The sequence below is a fragment of the Felis catus genome, chromosome C2 (assembly GCF_018350175.1).
Source record: "Felis catus isolate Fca126 chromosome C2, F.catus_Fca126_mat1.0, whole genome shotgun sequence".
Taxonomy (NCBI): Eukaryota; Metazoa; Chordata; class Mammalia; order Carnivora; family Felidae; genus Felis; species Felis catus.
The window spans coordinates 74,848,221-74,865,772 of NC_058376.1; the positions used below are offsets into that span (position 1 = coordinate 74,848,221).

The 17,552-nt window shown below is 40.5% G+C and overlaps 1 protein-coding gene across 4 annotated transcripts in view; it reads left to right on the plus strand.

Annotated features, from left to right (window-relative positions):
• Positions 1–17,552, plus strand: part of ATP13A4 (ATPase 13A4) — a 122,359-nt gene that overhangs the window by 38,069 nt on the left and 66,738 nt on the right. For 3 of the 4 annotated variants that reach the window (XM_045037120.1, XM_045037121.1, XM_045037122.1), the window contains 5 exons: positions 8,754–8,900; positions 13,230–13,300; positions 13,389–13,469; positions 14,965–15,034; positions 16,531–16,665. In XM_045037120.1, coding sequence (XP_044893055.1) covers positions 8,754–8,900; positions 13,230–13,300; positions 13,389–13,469; positions 14,965–15,034; positions 16,531–16,665 — 504 coding nt within the window. The remainder of the gene's footprint in view (positions 1–8,753; positions 8,901–13,229; positions 13,301–13,388; positions 13,470–14,964; positions 15,035–16,530; positions 16,666–17,552) is intronic. The other variant, XM_045037123.1, reaches the window with a different exon arrangement.

Sequence of the window (17,552 nt, forward strand, 5' to 3'; positions counted from 1 at the left end):
GTTCTGGATCCCTTCCTCATCTCTCCCTCCTCCTGTGTAGCCTCGTCTCTCCAAGCCCATGTGCCTCACATCAACACCATTTTCTAAGGGAGCCAGACACATTTTGTTTATGCTTTTACTCGGAACATTTCTTCTGATATTCTCTATCCTCTTCATTCATTCAATTATTCATTCATTCACTAAACACTTCCTGAGAACCAATCATGTGCCAGACATTGTTACAGGTACTGGGAATACAGCTATGAGCAAAGCAAGTGGGACTCCACGTCCTGTAAAGTGACATTCTAGTGAGGAGTCAACTCATACATGCATGCACACACACACACACACACACACACACATGCACTCACACACACATGCACTTTCTATAGAGTATAGAAAGTAGGTGTTCTACCTCTATTTATTAAAATCTACTCATTTCTCAGCCATCTACCACCTTTTCCATCGTTGATCTATTCTCTGCCTCAATTCTGGAGGGAATTAATTACCTTTCTTTCATTCTCTGTTAGCTCCATATTTTCACCTCAGGCTGCTATAATGCTTTTTGCAATCTGCCTTGTATTAAAATGCTATTCATTTCACATTTTATTAAACAGCATCTCACTGACAATTTCATAGAATTCCCATAACGACTCTGGGAAATGGGCATTATCGTCTATCTCTATTTTACAGATGAGGGTATAGAGACCACCTTTGCAGGCTATTAAGCCTAGTAAATCTCCGTCGGACTTTCCCTCTCTCCTTCTCTCCCTCCCTCCCTCCTTCATAAATTTGATGAACACAGGTTGTATGCCAGCCACAGTGGTAGCTCATGGACAGGGGGTGGGATATAATAATTAGTAAAATCAGAGTTCTTGACCTCATGAAATTCATTAGATCACTACACAAATAAATGCAAACATCCAACTGCTAGAAGTGCTACTTAGGAAAGGTTCATGGTCATAGTAGGATTATAAAATAGGGTTCTGACCAAGTCAAGAAAGCCTGACATCTTTCTTGAGATCCAAAGGATGATGAGTCAAAAGGTGATGGTGGCTGGTAGGGAGGGACACATGGGAAATGGTCCAGGAAAAAGGAATAGTGTGGACAAAGCACTTGTACCTGTCTTCTGACCCTCTAAACCCAGAATTTTTTCCCACCATGCTGCATTCGTTTTTTTAAATAGTTTTTGCTTTTATTAGATTATAGGCTTTTAGAAGGCAGTAACTGTGGCTTACTTTCCATTCCCCACAATATATAGAACATAGTTGCAGCAGGTACTCAATATTTATTTGATTTGATTAAATGAATTTAATCTGTAATAAATGCTCTCATGATTTCTACCAGCACCTTCTTACACAGATGTTAAAGCGAAAGGTTCATGGTTGAGAAAGTAAGAGAAGATAGTATTATGTTTCTTTCAGGTACACATTTTGCTTCTGAGTCTTATTCCCCCAGCTCCCATTTCAATGGTTTTTCATTAGACATTTAGCCAGAAAGCCCTGAGATTCTGTGGGCTTTCCTATCAAAAATGATTCTTTTTTTTTTAATGTTTATTTATTTATTTTGAGAGAAAGAGAGAGAGAGAGCAGTTGAGGGAGTGGCAGAGAGAGAGAGAGAGACAGAGAATACCAAACAGCTCTTCACTGTGAGCACATGAGATCATGACCTGAGCCAAAACTGAGTCAGACACTTAACTGACTGAGCCACCCTGGTGCCCCTCAGAAATGATTCTGTCATGACAAATAGTTTTTAAGCCATTATCCTTCATAACACAGGGCTTTTTATTTACTTACTTATTTTTTTTAGTGTACTCTTTAATCCTCATCACCTGTTTCACCCATTCCCCTCACACCTCCCCTCTGGTAACCATCAGTTTGTTCTCTATAGTTAAAAGTCTGTTTCTTGGTTTGTCTCTCTCTTTCCACCTTTGCTTGTGTTTTTTTTTTTTTGTTGTTTGTTTCTTAAATTCCACGTGCATGAAATCATATGGTATTTGTCTTTCTTTGACTTATTTCACTTATATTGTACTCTCTAGTTCAACCCATGGTTTGCAAGTGGCAAGATTTCATTCTTTTTTATGGCTGAATAATATTCCATTGTGTAATATACCACATCTTCTTTATCCATTCATCAATCAATGGGCACTTAGGCTGCTTCCATAATTTGGCTATTGGAAATAATGCTGCAATAAACTTAGGGATACATATATTCTTTTGAATTCATTTTTTTGCATCTTTTTCCACCCAATAGTGGAATTACTGGATCATAGGGTAGTTCTATTTTTAATTTTTTGAAGAATCTCCATACTATTTTCCACAGTGGCTCTACCAGTTTGCATTCCCACCAACAGCATACGAGGGTTCCCCTTCCACCACATCCTCACCAACACCTGTTGTTTCTTGTGTTTTTAATTTTAGCCATTCTGACAGGTATGAGGTGGTATCCCATTGCTGTTTTGATTTGCATTTCCCTGATGATGAGTGATGATGAGTATCTTTTCACGTGTCTATCTGGATGTCTTCTTTGAAGAAATGTCTGTTCATGTATTCTGCCCATTTTTATTTTTAATTTTTTTATTTTTTAAAAATATTTTATTATTTTTGGGAGAGCGCAGTGGGGAAGGGGCAGAGAGAGGGGGACAGAGGATCCAAAGTGGGCTCTGTGCTTACAGGCTGATACCAGTGAGCCTGATGCGGGGCTTGAACACATGAACTGCGAGATTATGACCTGAGCGGAAGTCGGGTGCTCAACCAACTGAGCCACCCAGGTGCCCCTATTCTGCCCATTTTTAAATTGGATTATTTGTTTTTTAGATGTTGAGTTGTACCAGTTCCTTATATATTTTGGCATGTTTTCTTTAATGATTATTTTATTTTTAAGAGAGAGAGAGAGAGAGAGAAAGGGTGAGTGGGGGAGAGGCAGAGAGAGAGGCAGACACAGAATCTGAAGCAGGCCCCAGGCTTTGAGCTCTTTGCACAGATCCCAATGCAGGGGCTCGAACCCACAAACCACGAGATCCTGACCTGAGCTGAAGTTGGACACTTAACAGACTGAGCCACCCAGGCACCCCTACATATTTTGGATACTAACCCTTTATTGGATATGTCACTTGCAAATATCTTCTCCCATTCAGTAGTTTTGCTGATTATTTCCTTTGCTGTGCAGAAGCTTTTTATTTTGACATAGTCCTAATAGTTTATTTCTGCTTTTATTTCTCTTGCCTCAGGAGACATATCTAGAAAAAATGTTGCTACAGTTGATGTCAGAGAAATTGCTGCCTATGCTCTCTTCTAGGATTTTTATGGTATCAGGTCTCACATTTAGGTCCTCAATCCATTTTGAGTTTATTTTTGTGTACGGTGTAAGAAAGTGGTCCAGTTTCCTTCTTTTGCGTGTTGCTCTCCAGTTTTGCCAGCACCATTTGAGAGACGGTCTTACTCATTGCATATTCTTTCTTCCTTTGTCGAAGATTAATTGGCCATATAATTGTGGGTTTATTTCTGGGTTTTCTATTCTGTTCCATTCATCTCTGTGTCTATTTTTTGTGCCAGTACCATACTGTTTTGATTACTAACACAGGACCATTTGTATTGTGATTTACAGTTGCATATATGTTGCCTCATTTGGTCTATTCTGGTAGAGATCATTTTTTCCCCATTTACAGATAGAAGCATAGAGAAGTTCAGGGAAGAGCTCAGGGTCCCATAGCTGTAAGCAGTGAAAGAAAAACTTCTATTGAGAACAGAGTTGGAGTTGGAACTGGAGATTTTTTTTATCTCCTGGCTAGTGAGAAGACTCCACAGAGGCAGTAGTATGAAACAGTTGAAGAGTAGAGTCTGGAGCCTGACTGCCTGGGTCTCATTCCCAGTGTTGCTCTTGACCTACTTTGAGCAATGTATTAGCTCAGGCTGCCATAATAGCACACCACAGACTGGGTGCCTTAAACAACAGAAAGTTATTTTCTCACAGTTCTGGAAGCTGGAAGTTCAAGATCAAGTTGCTGGCAGGGTTAGTATCTGGTGAGATTTTTGTTCCTGGCTTGCACATGGCCAGCTGCCTTCTCTCTGTTCTCACGTGGCAGACAGAGCTGTCTGGTGTCCTCCTCTTCTTATGAGGGCGCCAGCCCTATGGGATTAGGACTTCACTCTTATGACCTCACTTAACCTAGATTACTTCCTAAAAGCCCTATCTCCAAATGCAGTCACATGGTGGGGGGAGGGGGGGAGGGAGGGAGCTAGGGCTTCAACATATGGAATCAGTCCATATTGGGCGAGTTACTTACCCTCTACTCTGCCTCCACTTCCTCTTCCTCATATGTTAAGAGTGGCTAACAATAGTATCTGCCTCATTACCATGAGAAATCAATGAGAAATACATGTAAAGTGCCTTGATGAATCTGTGCCTGGCATGGAGTCATTTCCTGGACATTGGTTACTACACACTTTTTAAAACCAACTTTAACTTTTTGTTACTTTCTGCTACACGCTGCATCTCCAGATATTTCAGATGATGAGCCAGCTAACTCACTACTCCCTCTTCCCTGAGAAAATGATCGTAAAAACAAAGCACTCAGTCTTTCCAAAAATGTATGCTGAATTGTTCAGGATATTGACATAGATATAGACACAGCCTTTGCTGTGTCATATAACTTCCCTGCTTTGTCCACACCCCCCCCCCCCACTTCATTCCCTTTTTTGGTGAACATGTTCCAGGAGTACTGAGACAATAATTTTGTGTAAGATTTTTTCCAATGCTTAGAACTTTCTTTCTCTGTTTTATAACTAAATCCTACATTCTAGCCAATGTCAACTTTTTCCAGCTAAGCCACTTTGGGAATACGAGGCCAAGGTGTCAAGAGTATCAGTGGGTCTGGCCAACAGGGGGAAAAGGAAAGAAAAAAGGGCCACTTAAATATAAAAAGAACAGTATTTTGCCCAAGTCATGGGTCTGCAAAGGCAGCATGGTGTTTTAGAAATAACTTGAGAAATGTTATTATTGCTTTATCTATCCATAATCCTCTAAGCACTTCACCTTAGTGAGAGAGTTCATGCTCTTTAGCGTTGCAATGTATCCATCTCCAAGTGAAAAGTACTGGAGTGCTGGTGTCTTTTTGGAACTTTGCAATGGGTTACTTAAGAAGAAATTCTTAAGGCAATCTCAGGAGTACATTTTGGGTAGCAAACTCCTACACAAGGAGGTAAGTCACAGCGTTGGTGTGAACTTAAAGTGACCATTACACTACTTTAAAATTCCAACAGGTAAGATGCTTATAACAAAAGGTTGTAAGAAGATAAGCAAGGCCACTCACTTGGTGCAACTAGAAAAGTTAGCCTGGCATTTCAAAGTTCAGAAAGGGCAAGGCCACAGGAAATCAAAAATGCCCGGTTTTCCTCCCTGTACCTTTCTTTCCAGGGCAAACTGAGGTCATCTGTTACATTCAGTTCTTTGAAATGCGCTCTTGAATTATTTTAAATTCTGCTCTTAGAATTCAACTGATTAATTCTCTTTTGATAAAGAGAAGGTAAAGCCCCCTCAATGAGACTTGAGGTGTTAAAAGTCTAGATTGGCGAGGCAAATAGTTTGGATTATTTGCATTACAAAGCAGTTATTTAAAGTGGTTGGCTCCTCAGGTGCAGTTAAGTCTCTTAAGGATCTTTACCTACTTGAGAGAGCTGGGAAACAGGGGTAAAGAGGAAATAGCCATTTCCAGGCAAAAATGTTTCTTTTTCAGAAGGAAAAATAAATTGGAAGACTCTCAGAGACTCTCAACAATTCCTCCAACGGAAAATTAAGTTCCTATTTACAGAAAGAGCTCAGAAGCAACATGCTGCAGAAAATGAGGCCCAGAGCCATAGGCCAAGGAGCATTTGTTACACTCAGCTACTGGCCAGCCCTTGGACCAGATGCATTATGTATTATTGCGTTTAATCCTCCAAGCATCCATGAAATGTGGTATTCTCATCCCCACTGGCCAGATGCAGAAAAATTCGGCTCACAGAGTTGCCATGATTTTCAAGATGGTTCACAACTGAGGCTCAGGAAGGAGCCTGTGTTCTTTTGTTTCTGGGTAACACCAAACTGAAAACTAGGGGACGTGGATGATGTTGCCTGGAGTGACCACCTCACCCTGACACACTTTTCCCTCCATTTCTTTGCCTTTTTTTTTTTCTTAAAAAGTTGGGTAGATTTCTTAAAAAAATATGAATGATTTTACAGTCTTTAACATAGTAATAAACAAGAGAAAAGTCAATATTATTGCCTTACTGTAAGAAAAATGGTGGTCTCACTAAAGTATCCTTCCTTAACCTATTGAACTGTACTTTGTATTATATAGAATTGTGGGTTATAGGGCTTGGGGGTAAGAAATAAACTTAAAGGCACAGATACCTAAACACCTTTGATTTAATTATGGTACAGGCTATATAATAAGATGGAGGCCTGTAGATGAATTTTGGTCTCATGCTTGACCAGTCTAAGGCATACAGTTTGCGCATTGGATCACCACGGGCCTCAAAGAGCTTGGGAGTTCTAGCGTTCCACTTTGCCGTTCCCTTTTTAGGCAATATAGTCTAGAGGTCTGTTTGCTGTCACACAGGGCCAAAGAGTGACAGCTTGGTTTTAGGAATCGGATTCTCTGCTGCCAAGAGAGCAGAGATTGTGAGAAACTGGATGCTATTTGTTACATGGTATAGAATTCAAGGTAATTTTCATACATAAGCCACAGAAACCATGGACAACTTGTGGAAACAAAGAGGAAGGAGCCAAGATTTAGAGTGGGAAGACCTGGCTTCAGGTCCTGCTTCTTGCCTTGCTACTCATACCAGACTGGCCTCGTCTGAGCCTCACTGATAGAGTGCCTGGAACATAAGGGTTAAATAAATGTTAACTATTTTCATTATTATCTGATATTCAGAGGAAACTCACTCATAACAACATCATAAGTGGTCAAAGGTGTAGCCGTATAATGGTGAACTATGTCAATGTCAAGGTGTGTCCTATGGAGTTGTTGCCTATCTCGCAATACCTAGAACATGCCCAAGTTCAGTGGCTCAGTCATTAGAAATTGAGTCATTTTTGGGCTCTGAAGGTAACTCTATGCAAATCTGGTTCAATTTGACTTTTTTTTTTTAAATGAGGGTAATAGTCAAGTTTACTGATTTTTAGAATTAACTTCAAATTTCTATTGTTTTTCCCCTCCTTTTCTTCTCCTCTCCCCTCCCTTCTTCTTTCCTTTCCTTCTCTTCCCTTATCTTACCCCCCTTTATTCCCCGCATCCTTTGCCTTGCTTTCCCCTCTTGCTCCTCCACCCTACCTCTCTGTTTTCCTCTGTCTCAGTCTCTGTCTGTCTCTCAGAAGCTGTGTTAGATCTGGCTGAGCACAGATACCCATCAAGCACAGTCCCTGCCCACAGTCCAAGAGGAGTGATAAGGTGGGCAGGTAAAGAGGAATGCAATGAGGTAGAATGTGGTAAGAATTTCAAGTAACCTTATAGTTTAGGGGAAATATCACCAAGAGAAATTAGAACAGTTCTCATGACGTGAATTTTGAGCTGGGTCCTACAGGATGCTTTGGATCTAGCCCCTTGAAAGCTTAAAGAGAGTAGAGGAGGAAGTGTTTTCCAGGCTAAGGAAGCTGAAGGAGCAAAGGCATGGAGGAGGGCTTCTCTGGAGGAGAATCAATGTAAGAGATTAGCTCCAAACAACAATATATCTTCTCCTTTCTGTCCTTTTGCAATGTCAGCTGGGATACTCTTCTTGGCAAATGTGGGTGTGGTGGAGACAATTCCCAGCTCTGACCTATATTCTTTAGGCATTAAATTGTTTCCCAGGCTTGACTTCCCTTACTGTCATTCCTCGCTCCTGAGGTGTACCAGGTGTCCTAGTGGCTTTTATGCATAGCATTTACCCATTCAGATAATAACCACAGTTATTATCACATCAGTCTCTAAGGGACCATTGTGGTACCTGTTACTTAACCCAGTGCTGCTCACTCTAGTTTTATTCTCTGATGAAATCGGCAGTGAATGTGAAGGAAGTGGCTTCAGTTAGGGTCATGCAGGAAGGTGCCGCCTTGAACCCACCTGTGCTAACCTTTTGACACATTCAGGCATGTAAAAACATCCATTCACTCTCACTGGGCAGGTTACAGTTCACCAAATGGATGGGGATATATGAGACAATAATACATGGTTCCTACCTTTCAGATGGTCTAGACAAACAAGGAGAATACATGGCAGAAAGTGATTAGGAGCACAAGAGAGGGGCAGCTAGGATCTTTTGGAGTATAGTGGTAGACCGTCCTTCCCCCTGGCAAGACAGTATTACAGGGGCTTTCCTGGAAGAGGTAGAATTGAAGTTAAGCCTAGAAACCCTGAGATGGTTTAATTGACCTGGTGTCCTCAACCTCAGGGACCTACAGACCCTTTTGAGTGCTTGTTTGTTTGTAAAGTTTTGCATCTGACTGTGGCCTCATGGATTTGAAGGTTATAGCAAGAAATTGGCTCTTTGCTAAGAATTTACCTCCCTCCTCTTGAGTTTTGTTATATATGCCATTGCCTCATATTGACACCCAGATTCCTCAATAAATGACCATAGGTTTTTTTTTTCCTTCAAGGCTTTATATCTACCAGCTTTCATGGGCATGCAACTTTGTGTAGAATGTTTATTAAGTCCATAAACTTACAGGATTATATGAAAATGATGTTTCTCAGGTTGAATTTTAGCTTGATGACTTCTCTCAACTTCATGGGGTTTTGGTGTCTATTTCCTCAGGATGAATTCCACACTTACTCATGGAAAAAGGTAATGTGGATCTACTTGTCATCATTAAACAGCACGTTTGGTGTCACTCCTGACCACCCTCTCATTACAGATGAGGAGGACATCATAAATAGAGTCATCAGAAAGCCAGACCTAAAGGTTAGTACATTTATGCTAACTGCTAATGCTAAAGAAATTTAATTCTCTCCCCAAAATTTAAGGTTAAGTTCAGATCCTCCACCACACCAATCCTCGACAGTATACATAGAACATTATAAAGAACATGTACTTTGGAGCTGGACAGAACTGAGTTCAAATCTCAGCTTCATCCTTCTAAACTGTAGAGCCTTGGATCCGTTACTAAACTCTGCCAAGTTTCTGTTTCCTCATGTATAAAATGATGATGATAATGCCTACCTCTAATATCCACTGATGGCATTCAATGAATTAAGGAACACAAAAATCTTTATGGTGCAAGATACGTAGTAGTAGATACTCAGTACATGTTAGCTCTGAGTAGAATCAAGCCCTCTGTATGATTATCTATGAAATGGGATGATGACCCAGAAACATCCCAGGGACTTCCTTATGTCTGCAAAATGAACTTATTTTGAGTTCTGTCATTCAAATGTGTTTGGGTTACTCCCTCTTCTCCATTTGAAATTAGTACTACTTGGATTATGGCTGGTTAACATTCATATTAGAAATGTATTTTATAAGACAGGCTGTTTTTCTCTTAAGTTCATGTGTGTTGGACAGCTGTTTAACTTAGTTTTATGAGCGCAAGGTCAGTTTTTTAAAATAATAAAACTTGATTGCTGAGCAGTTTCTCTATTGTCAATTGTTATCACCCAGGTGTCTTAATTGCCCAAACAAACAAAAACAAAAGAGGTCAAACACCTCCAACCAGCAGATTGCATAATCTGTCAGGGGGTTATTCACCTGCAAAAGTAGGCATCCCAAATCAACCTTAGGGACGTGCCCTCAGGTTATTATTGACCTTCAGCTTCTTTAATAAGTGGGCAAAAAGATGAAGAAATGCTCAAATAAACATAAAGAAGGGGCGAAGGTCTTGAAATGGAAACCTGTGGCACCAGGGTGGTATCTTCATTTACCAGCATGTGGCTTAGGGGGTCTGGCTAATTACTGTCTCTCTGAGCCTTGAGCTTCTTATTTATAAAATGAGAGCAATAACCCCTTCTGTGCCTGTTCCTCAGGCCATTGTACACCTAAGATGAGAAGATGGACATTAGGGTGATTTGTGGACTGTGATGTGCTACTTTCATAAAGGACTGAAACTCTAATGAAAACAGAGGAGAAGCCACAGACTTCAGCCATGACGATACTGACGGCGAGAGCTGTAGGGGCAACAATACCAACATGATAACCATTCAAACCATTCAGGGAGAGTTTGGAGATCTGCTCGGTCAGGTTTATAAAAGCCAGCTAAGAGGAGACTTAACTATTATTCTGGGATTGTGTGCAAAAGTAAAACCCAGTGCTTAACCTGTTAAACAGGACGCTCTCACAACGTGTTCCAACAAGAAATGAGGAACAGGAAGCCTGGGAAGGGGCAGGCTTCCTGGTTCCAAGTAGAAAGCTGAAAATCACCTTACCGCACACTCCTGATGTCTTAATTTCAGTTTCCTGCTCTGAAGTTCTAGGAAGTGGGCAAATAAAATCCACCCCATGCAAATAGTGTGCTTAATATCCTCTTACCTGGTGTCCAGAGCCTGTGAAGGTGAGGAGGGAAGCAGAGAAACTCCAGGCACAGATGATTCCTGCTAGGAGAATTTTAAAGATAATTCAAAAGGTCTCTGATGGGGTCATTCTTCTCACTCTGTGAGGGATGGCCTCAATAAATTATCAGGAGGAGCACCTGGGTGGCTCAGTTGGTTAAGCCTTTGACTCTTGGTTTCAGCTGAGGTCATGATCTCACAGTTCCCGAGTTGGAGTCCCGCATCCAGCTCTGCACCGACAGCATAAAGCCTGTTTTCGATTCTCTCTCTCCCCCTCTCTCTTTCCCTTCCTCACTCGTGCTCTCTCTCTCTCTCGAAATAAATAAATACACAATTTTTTTTTAAACAGAAGAAATTAACAGGAGATAATGGAATCTTCTATTTTCTGACCTGAGGTAAAACTTAGTAGGAACCTCTTTATTCCTCATTATTACTGCCTTCATCTGCTGATGTTTTGTGTTTGTTATGTTTTATAAACTTCTCAATCTCAGTCTGTGCCTTCACATCCTCTGGATTTAGGTTCTCTAATTGAGCAGGGGCCTCATATCCTCCCACAGTTTGTCCTTTAAAAATGTTCTAACCCAGATTTGTGAACCCACAGAAGGAACAAAGGAGGCAGCCTCACTTAATTCAACTTGAATCCTGGCAGCTATGGGATTTTTCATAACTTCTTCTGAGACTAGCTTGAATATCATATCCTTTGAGAGACTGGACTCTGGAGCCAGTTGGGTTTGAGTTCAAATTCAATCCCTACTTAATAGGTGTGATCTTGGGCAAAAGACTTAAAGTGAACTTCAGGGATGAAGTGACGGTGAGAATAATATCTGTCTACCAGAGATTGATGAAAAAGACTAAAGATGATGTGTGAAAAGCCCACGTACCCAACAAGCTGTGATTACAGTCCAGCTCTGCAGAATTGCAGGGACTGAACAAGACAGGCAGGTGTGAGACAGGAAATGTGAGGTTGCAAGGTGGACCATGGCAACCAATCTCCTTCAGACACTCTTTCCTCTCTCCAACTTGCAGCTTGTGAAGGAAGAATCACTCCCAGTGGCAGTGCACTCCAATTTTATACTGAAAATCAATTGGAAAATAGGATTTATTTTTTTAAAGTTACTTTGCAACCAATCTCATTGAAACAAATCGATTCTGTAAAATAAAATATACAGCATTTAATGCTCTCACTGGGTAACTATGAATGTGTGTGTGTGTGTGCATGCACGCGTGTGTGTGCACCCTCGTGTGCATGCACATATACTTATCGAATAGGATTCAGATTGATTTGGTGTACCCCGGGTCTTGGAGCTTAGGGATTTCACCTCTATTTCTAGATGTTCGTGTGGTTGTAAAAGCATTCATTCACTTCTTTACCAAAAAACATGTATTGGACACTTTTTAGGTTTCAGCTGTATACTCTTCTCACTTCTAGAATTTATCTAACGATTATACTGACTGTACTATTCAGCGGTATAGAACAAACCCAGAAGAGTGCAGTGGAAATTAGAGATAATCTGCTCAATTGCCTCAGTTTATTCCTGGGGAAACTATGGTGCAGAGAAATTTACTTGAATTTCTCAAGGACACAATTCTCAGAGTAGCTATAAAAGGAAGACACTGTCTCTCAACTTTGTCTGCACATTAGAACTATCTGAGGAAATTTAAACATATTTATGCCTAGGTTGCACCCCAGACAAGTGAAATCAGAATGTTTGAGGGTGAGGCCCTGGCATTAGTATTTTAAAGCTTCCAGTTAATTCCAATGGGCAAAAGGAGGTTATACCCATTGCCCCATAACAGCATGGCACTATATCTCTTTGTGCTCAGTTAGGTCGCCAGTTAATGGAAATTCAGATTCACATATACAGTTGCTTAAAGAAATCAGAAACAAGAAGGCATAATTGCCATAAGCGTTAACCTTACCTTTCCTTTTCACTGCTGACATCGGACGCTCACGTCCTGGAGAACATTTTCTTGCAAAAACCTCCTCACTCTCTTCTAGAACCTGCTGCCAGCCTAATTTTGTTTCACAGTCTCTTCTATAGTTTTCTTTGAAAGTCCATTGCCCACAAGACAAAGTCCTAGATACTTCACCCTAGCATTTAAGACTGTACACTCTGATCTTTATTTATCTTTCCAGCCTCATTCTCCAGTCTGCAGTCAAGTAGACCCACTCATTTGCCCCTTCTCACAACCGACTTGTGCAGAATCTCTTCGACATGCCCTCTTTCCTTCTTATCTGGGCAGAAGTCTTTCAGCCCTTCAAGGCTGCAGCTCGGATGCCATCACTTCCATGATGCCTTCAGCCATCTGCCCGCTCAACATTTCTACGGCATTTCAATACCATATATCTTACTTGATCATATTTTTATTTCTTTGACATATATATATATATATATATATATATATATATATATATTGGACTGTATGGCATAGTTTTCACTTTTGTAACAGATTTTCTTCCTTTGTTAGGTTATCAATAACCTAGTGGAACACAGAGACAGAGTTTTATCATATATACTCATCTGCATAGTAAGCCCATGCATGATACACTTCGACTGAATGAAAACTCCTAAGAAAGAATGCCACTTGTGTAGCAGGGAAAGTTGCAGTAAGTTAGGAAAGGATAATCTTAAAGAAGTGTATTAGAGCTCTATTTTTGCTTCTTCTGCAGGCACTTCTTTAGCCACCAAACTGCTATGCATTTACTGATCCCTACACGAGAGACTTTCTTAGTACTTTTCTTTTGCAGGTGAGATGTATAAAAGTGCAGAAAATAAGATATGTTTGGAACAACTTAGAAGGACAGTTCCAGAAAATTGGGTAAGTCATTTCAGTAATTTCATCTGAAACAGAGAAACTTATCTCAAAAATATCATTTCTAAATAGGTCTTTCTCATTATTATTTCAGTTCTTTGGAAGACTGGCTCAGTTCTGCCAAGATACATCTGAAATTTGGATCAGGTCTAACAAGAGAAGAACAAGAGATTAGGTACCATGCCTACTGTTTTCTACATCAGCTCAAGAGGATGGTTGCCATTAGCCAAATAGAGAGCCTAGCAAATCATTATCTTAGCTGGTCGATATCAGAAAACTTTGTAATGCTCTATTCAGTATTATTAAATTCAATGCATGCACATACCTTCTCTTGCTTCATCGGATCAGCGTTGTGGGGGAGGTAGAATGAACATCCTCATCATTCCAACATAATACATGAGAAATCTGAGGCTCACAGAGGTTCGATGGCCTGAGCAAAGGTCACATGGATGGGAGGTGATAGAAGAGCTGAGTTTCACAGGTTTAGTCCTCTTTCTACTCTACACAGAGCTTCTCAAGGTTATAATAATGGGGTTGAACCAGTTTTGGTTGTAATCAGGAAATATATTTTATGCCAAGATCACATAGTTGAATAATAATTGCAGAGCAGCAGAAACTGTTGTGCAAGAACTGGAGCTCCATGATTCCAAAGCAGTTCCAGGGCAGAGGAACCAGGCTGAGGAAGAGCACAGTGTTGAATAAATCTATCAGTAATTCACTGTGTGGTTTTGAGCAAGGAACTTCTCATCTCTGCGCTTTGGTTCCCTAGTTGTTAAAAAGGGGAGGAGGACTTTGGAAAGACCTTGCTGGTCCTAAGTTTCTGTGATACTTGTATTCCCCTGCACCCCCATTTTCCAGTACTTTGAAGGGACCCAGAGCCTTTCAGCATCCGCATCACCTAGAAGCTTGTTAGAAATGCAGAATCTTAGACCACACATCATCCCTCTGAATCAGAATCTTCACATTACCAAGATCAGGAAGTCATGTGTATGAACGCTAAATCTCAGGAGACACTGCTCTAATACATTTGGCCAAGCTACTTGATCTGAATATCTATATAGGAGGCACAGAGAGCATGGTCAGTGTTCCCAACAGCAAAATAGCTCATAAAGGGTCCTTGCTCTGCATAATCTAAGAAATATACCTCTAGGTTTTCAGTTAAAGGGTGTATAACTTTGAGTATAGAGCTGTCTTTGAGATCCCAACATCTTTTTGCTCACATTAAAATAAATTCTGCAGCTTCCCAGAACTAAACAGGAGTAGGAAGGTAGGTCCAGTACTTCTTACTAGTAAAACTATTTTCTTGCAATGATCTCTCCATCCCACATCCACAGAGCCACAGTTGGGGACAGAGTTGAGAGAGTGCCAATCTGGAAACTTACTTGAGTGAGGCAACCACTAATATTAAATACCCAAATTGCCATCAGGGAAATATTTAGACCTCAGGAAGAATCTAATTTAGTAGACGCAATATGATCATGTCTATTGTTTTTGTCCTTGGGAACCACCCCCCCCCCCCACTCAGTTATTTTGAGAAGGATGCAGATATTATGTAACAAAGGAGGCTTACCTTAACTGGGAGAAAGTGAATAGGCCTTTTTTCGAATGAGTGAAAAATAAGCTTCATTTTTATTAGGTGTAACTGACTGATCTATGATCTCTCCCTATAGGAGGTTAATATGTGGACCTAATACTATCGATGTTGAAATCACACCAATTTGGAAACTACTCATCAAAGAGGTAAGCAGGACTTACACTTGGCGCTAAATAGAGGATAAAGGAGTTTATTCTAGTCAAACAATCAAGAATGCTACTTGTTAATAAGTAACTGTAATTTGTGATATTTTAAAACAGTACAAAGGATAGATTCTTCATATCTCTTTTCTACTGTTTTCCTTGGAGACCATCTTTTGCACATGTTGCCTGGCACAGTATAACGACACTCAGGTGTCTACTTATCCTTTAATAACTGGGTGAACCTCTTCTCTTTCTTTCTTTCCTTTTTAATCCAATGTTTCTTAGCCTTTCCCAACTTTGTGAAACTAAAATAATAATTAAAAATTTTAAAACTCAAGACATTTCTTATGGGCAACATAATTTCCTCAGCATTAGCCTTATTAGTTCTCTAGATCTCAATGTTTGTGTGGGAGGGAAAAAAAGGACTTGACCATCATTTATTAAGTTGAATTTTTCCTCTTTGAGTCTACCATTGAGCTTATTTTTCATTTTGCAGTGATTATTATGAAGCTATAACCATACAGCTGTACCCTGGGTCTTTTTCTGAACTTTACTTCTACTCCTACTTGTTTTTGAAAAAACTTACTAAACCCAAGGTATTTTCTCAATATTTCTAGTAAGAAAGGAAGCGAAAGAAACTGATGGGAAATGTTTCTGTGTGCTCCTTCCCCAACCAGAGGCAAAGATTACTGTTCCCATCTTAGACAGATGGAAATCAACTGGAGAGGATTTGAATAAGGGTACAAAATGTCTTAAACCAAAGCAGGCTAACAACTGTGGAGTTAGCCTCTCCCTTCTTCCACAGTGTCCTAGATGTTCAAGGACAGTTTCCCAGTTTCAGCTTGGCTCTCTACTTATGAGCAAATGTAGTCTTCAACTTATCCATAAATCTAAAGTACTTTGATGGCTTAGAAGATGGCAGATGGTGTGTTAGGGAAGAACAACAGACTCGAGAGCATTTTAACTCCGTAAACCTGAACTAAAACTTCACCCTTCTGAAGGCCTGTACATGTGAACTAAACCTCATAGTATCCACACCCTACACCCTTGTGATGGTCATCATGAGGACCCACGAGACACTACTTTGTGAATGATAAGGTGCAGCAGTGATTAAAAGTAAGTGCTCCAGGGTCAGCTCCCCAGGTTCAAGGCCTACTCTGTGATTTGTTGCAGCTGTGTGACCTTCAGCAAGTTTCTCAAGCATCTCATGTCTCAGATCTCGGGATCTGAGGCTCAGCTTCTCCATCTTTGCAATGGAGATAAGTAATAGCTTCTGGGTAATAAGGTAATTATGGAAATTAAATGAGAAAATTCAGGTAAAGTTGCTAAGCAACAGTGTCTGGCACGTGACAATTGCTGAATAAATACAGTAAGAATGAGAATATTGTATGAGGTGATTGGTGTCACAGAGATGCTTTTGAAAGCAAACAAGTCAATGAATAGCTCAGTGCGAAGACTAAATATCCCCATTGCCTTCCTGTTTTTGTGTCTGCCAACAGGTTTTAAATCCATTTTACATATTTCAACTCTTCAGTGTCTGTTTGTGGTTTAGTGAAGACTATAAGGAATATGCTTTTGCCATCATAATCATGTCCATCATGTCCATAGCGTTGACGGTATATGATCTCAGAGAGGTGAGTTTTTCCCCCACCAATCTTGTGGCCACAGAAAGGGAACAGTAGGACCTTTATTGGAATACTGTTAGAAAGAAGAATCAGGAAATAGCCATTGCCCACTCCACAATAAATGAGACCAAGTTTGTAAATATCTAGCACAAATATTGATACTCAATAATGTTAGTCCTTTTCCTTCTATTACATCCTGATTCCTAACCTTCCAAGTTATTTTTCCTCCTCTCTTTAGTTTATTCAGGCTGATCAGCCAGAGGAATTTACAAATATCTATGAATTGTGCATAAGTGAAAAAATATGTACAGAGAATACTGTCGAATCTTGAAGATGATGGGAGAGGGTGCAAGGTGGAAGGGTCTGTTTCATAATGACTCTTTGCCTTTTCTAGTTGGTCAGTACTTATTTGTCAAAGCCTGAGTCCGACACTAGGCTTTCTTTATACCCACACCAGGGGATCTAGGTGCCGTTGGGAAAAAGTCCTGTAGAACAGATTGGTTGATGACACTCTAAATCCATGAATTTCATCCTTATCTGGGCAAGCTTTCTGTAGGTCCCTGGCCAATGCACTGTCCCATTCTCAAAATTAAGAATCCACACCAAATATTTCTCCATGAGAGAGATCTCCTGTTCATCTCATAGTCCACTTCTCTAATTCAGCAGATAATCTCACCACTTGTTCCACAAGGAAGATAGAAGCCAGAAGACAGGAATTTGCTCAACTCCCCACTCTCCAACTGTCAAAGGACTCTGTTTCTGCCTCCCACCCACCCTGCTCTCCCATTATGGAGGAGAAAGGGCCCCTGCCTGGGCTTGCCAAAGCATCCTCTCTGACCTGCTCAGGGTGCTTCTGTGGTCCTTCAATGACCTCCTCACTCCCTCCCCCAAGGGCC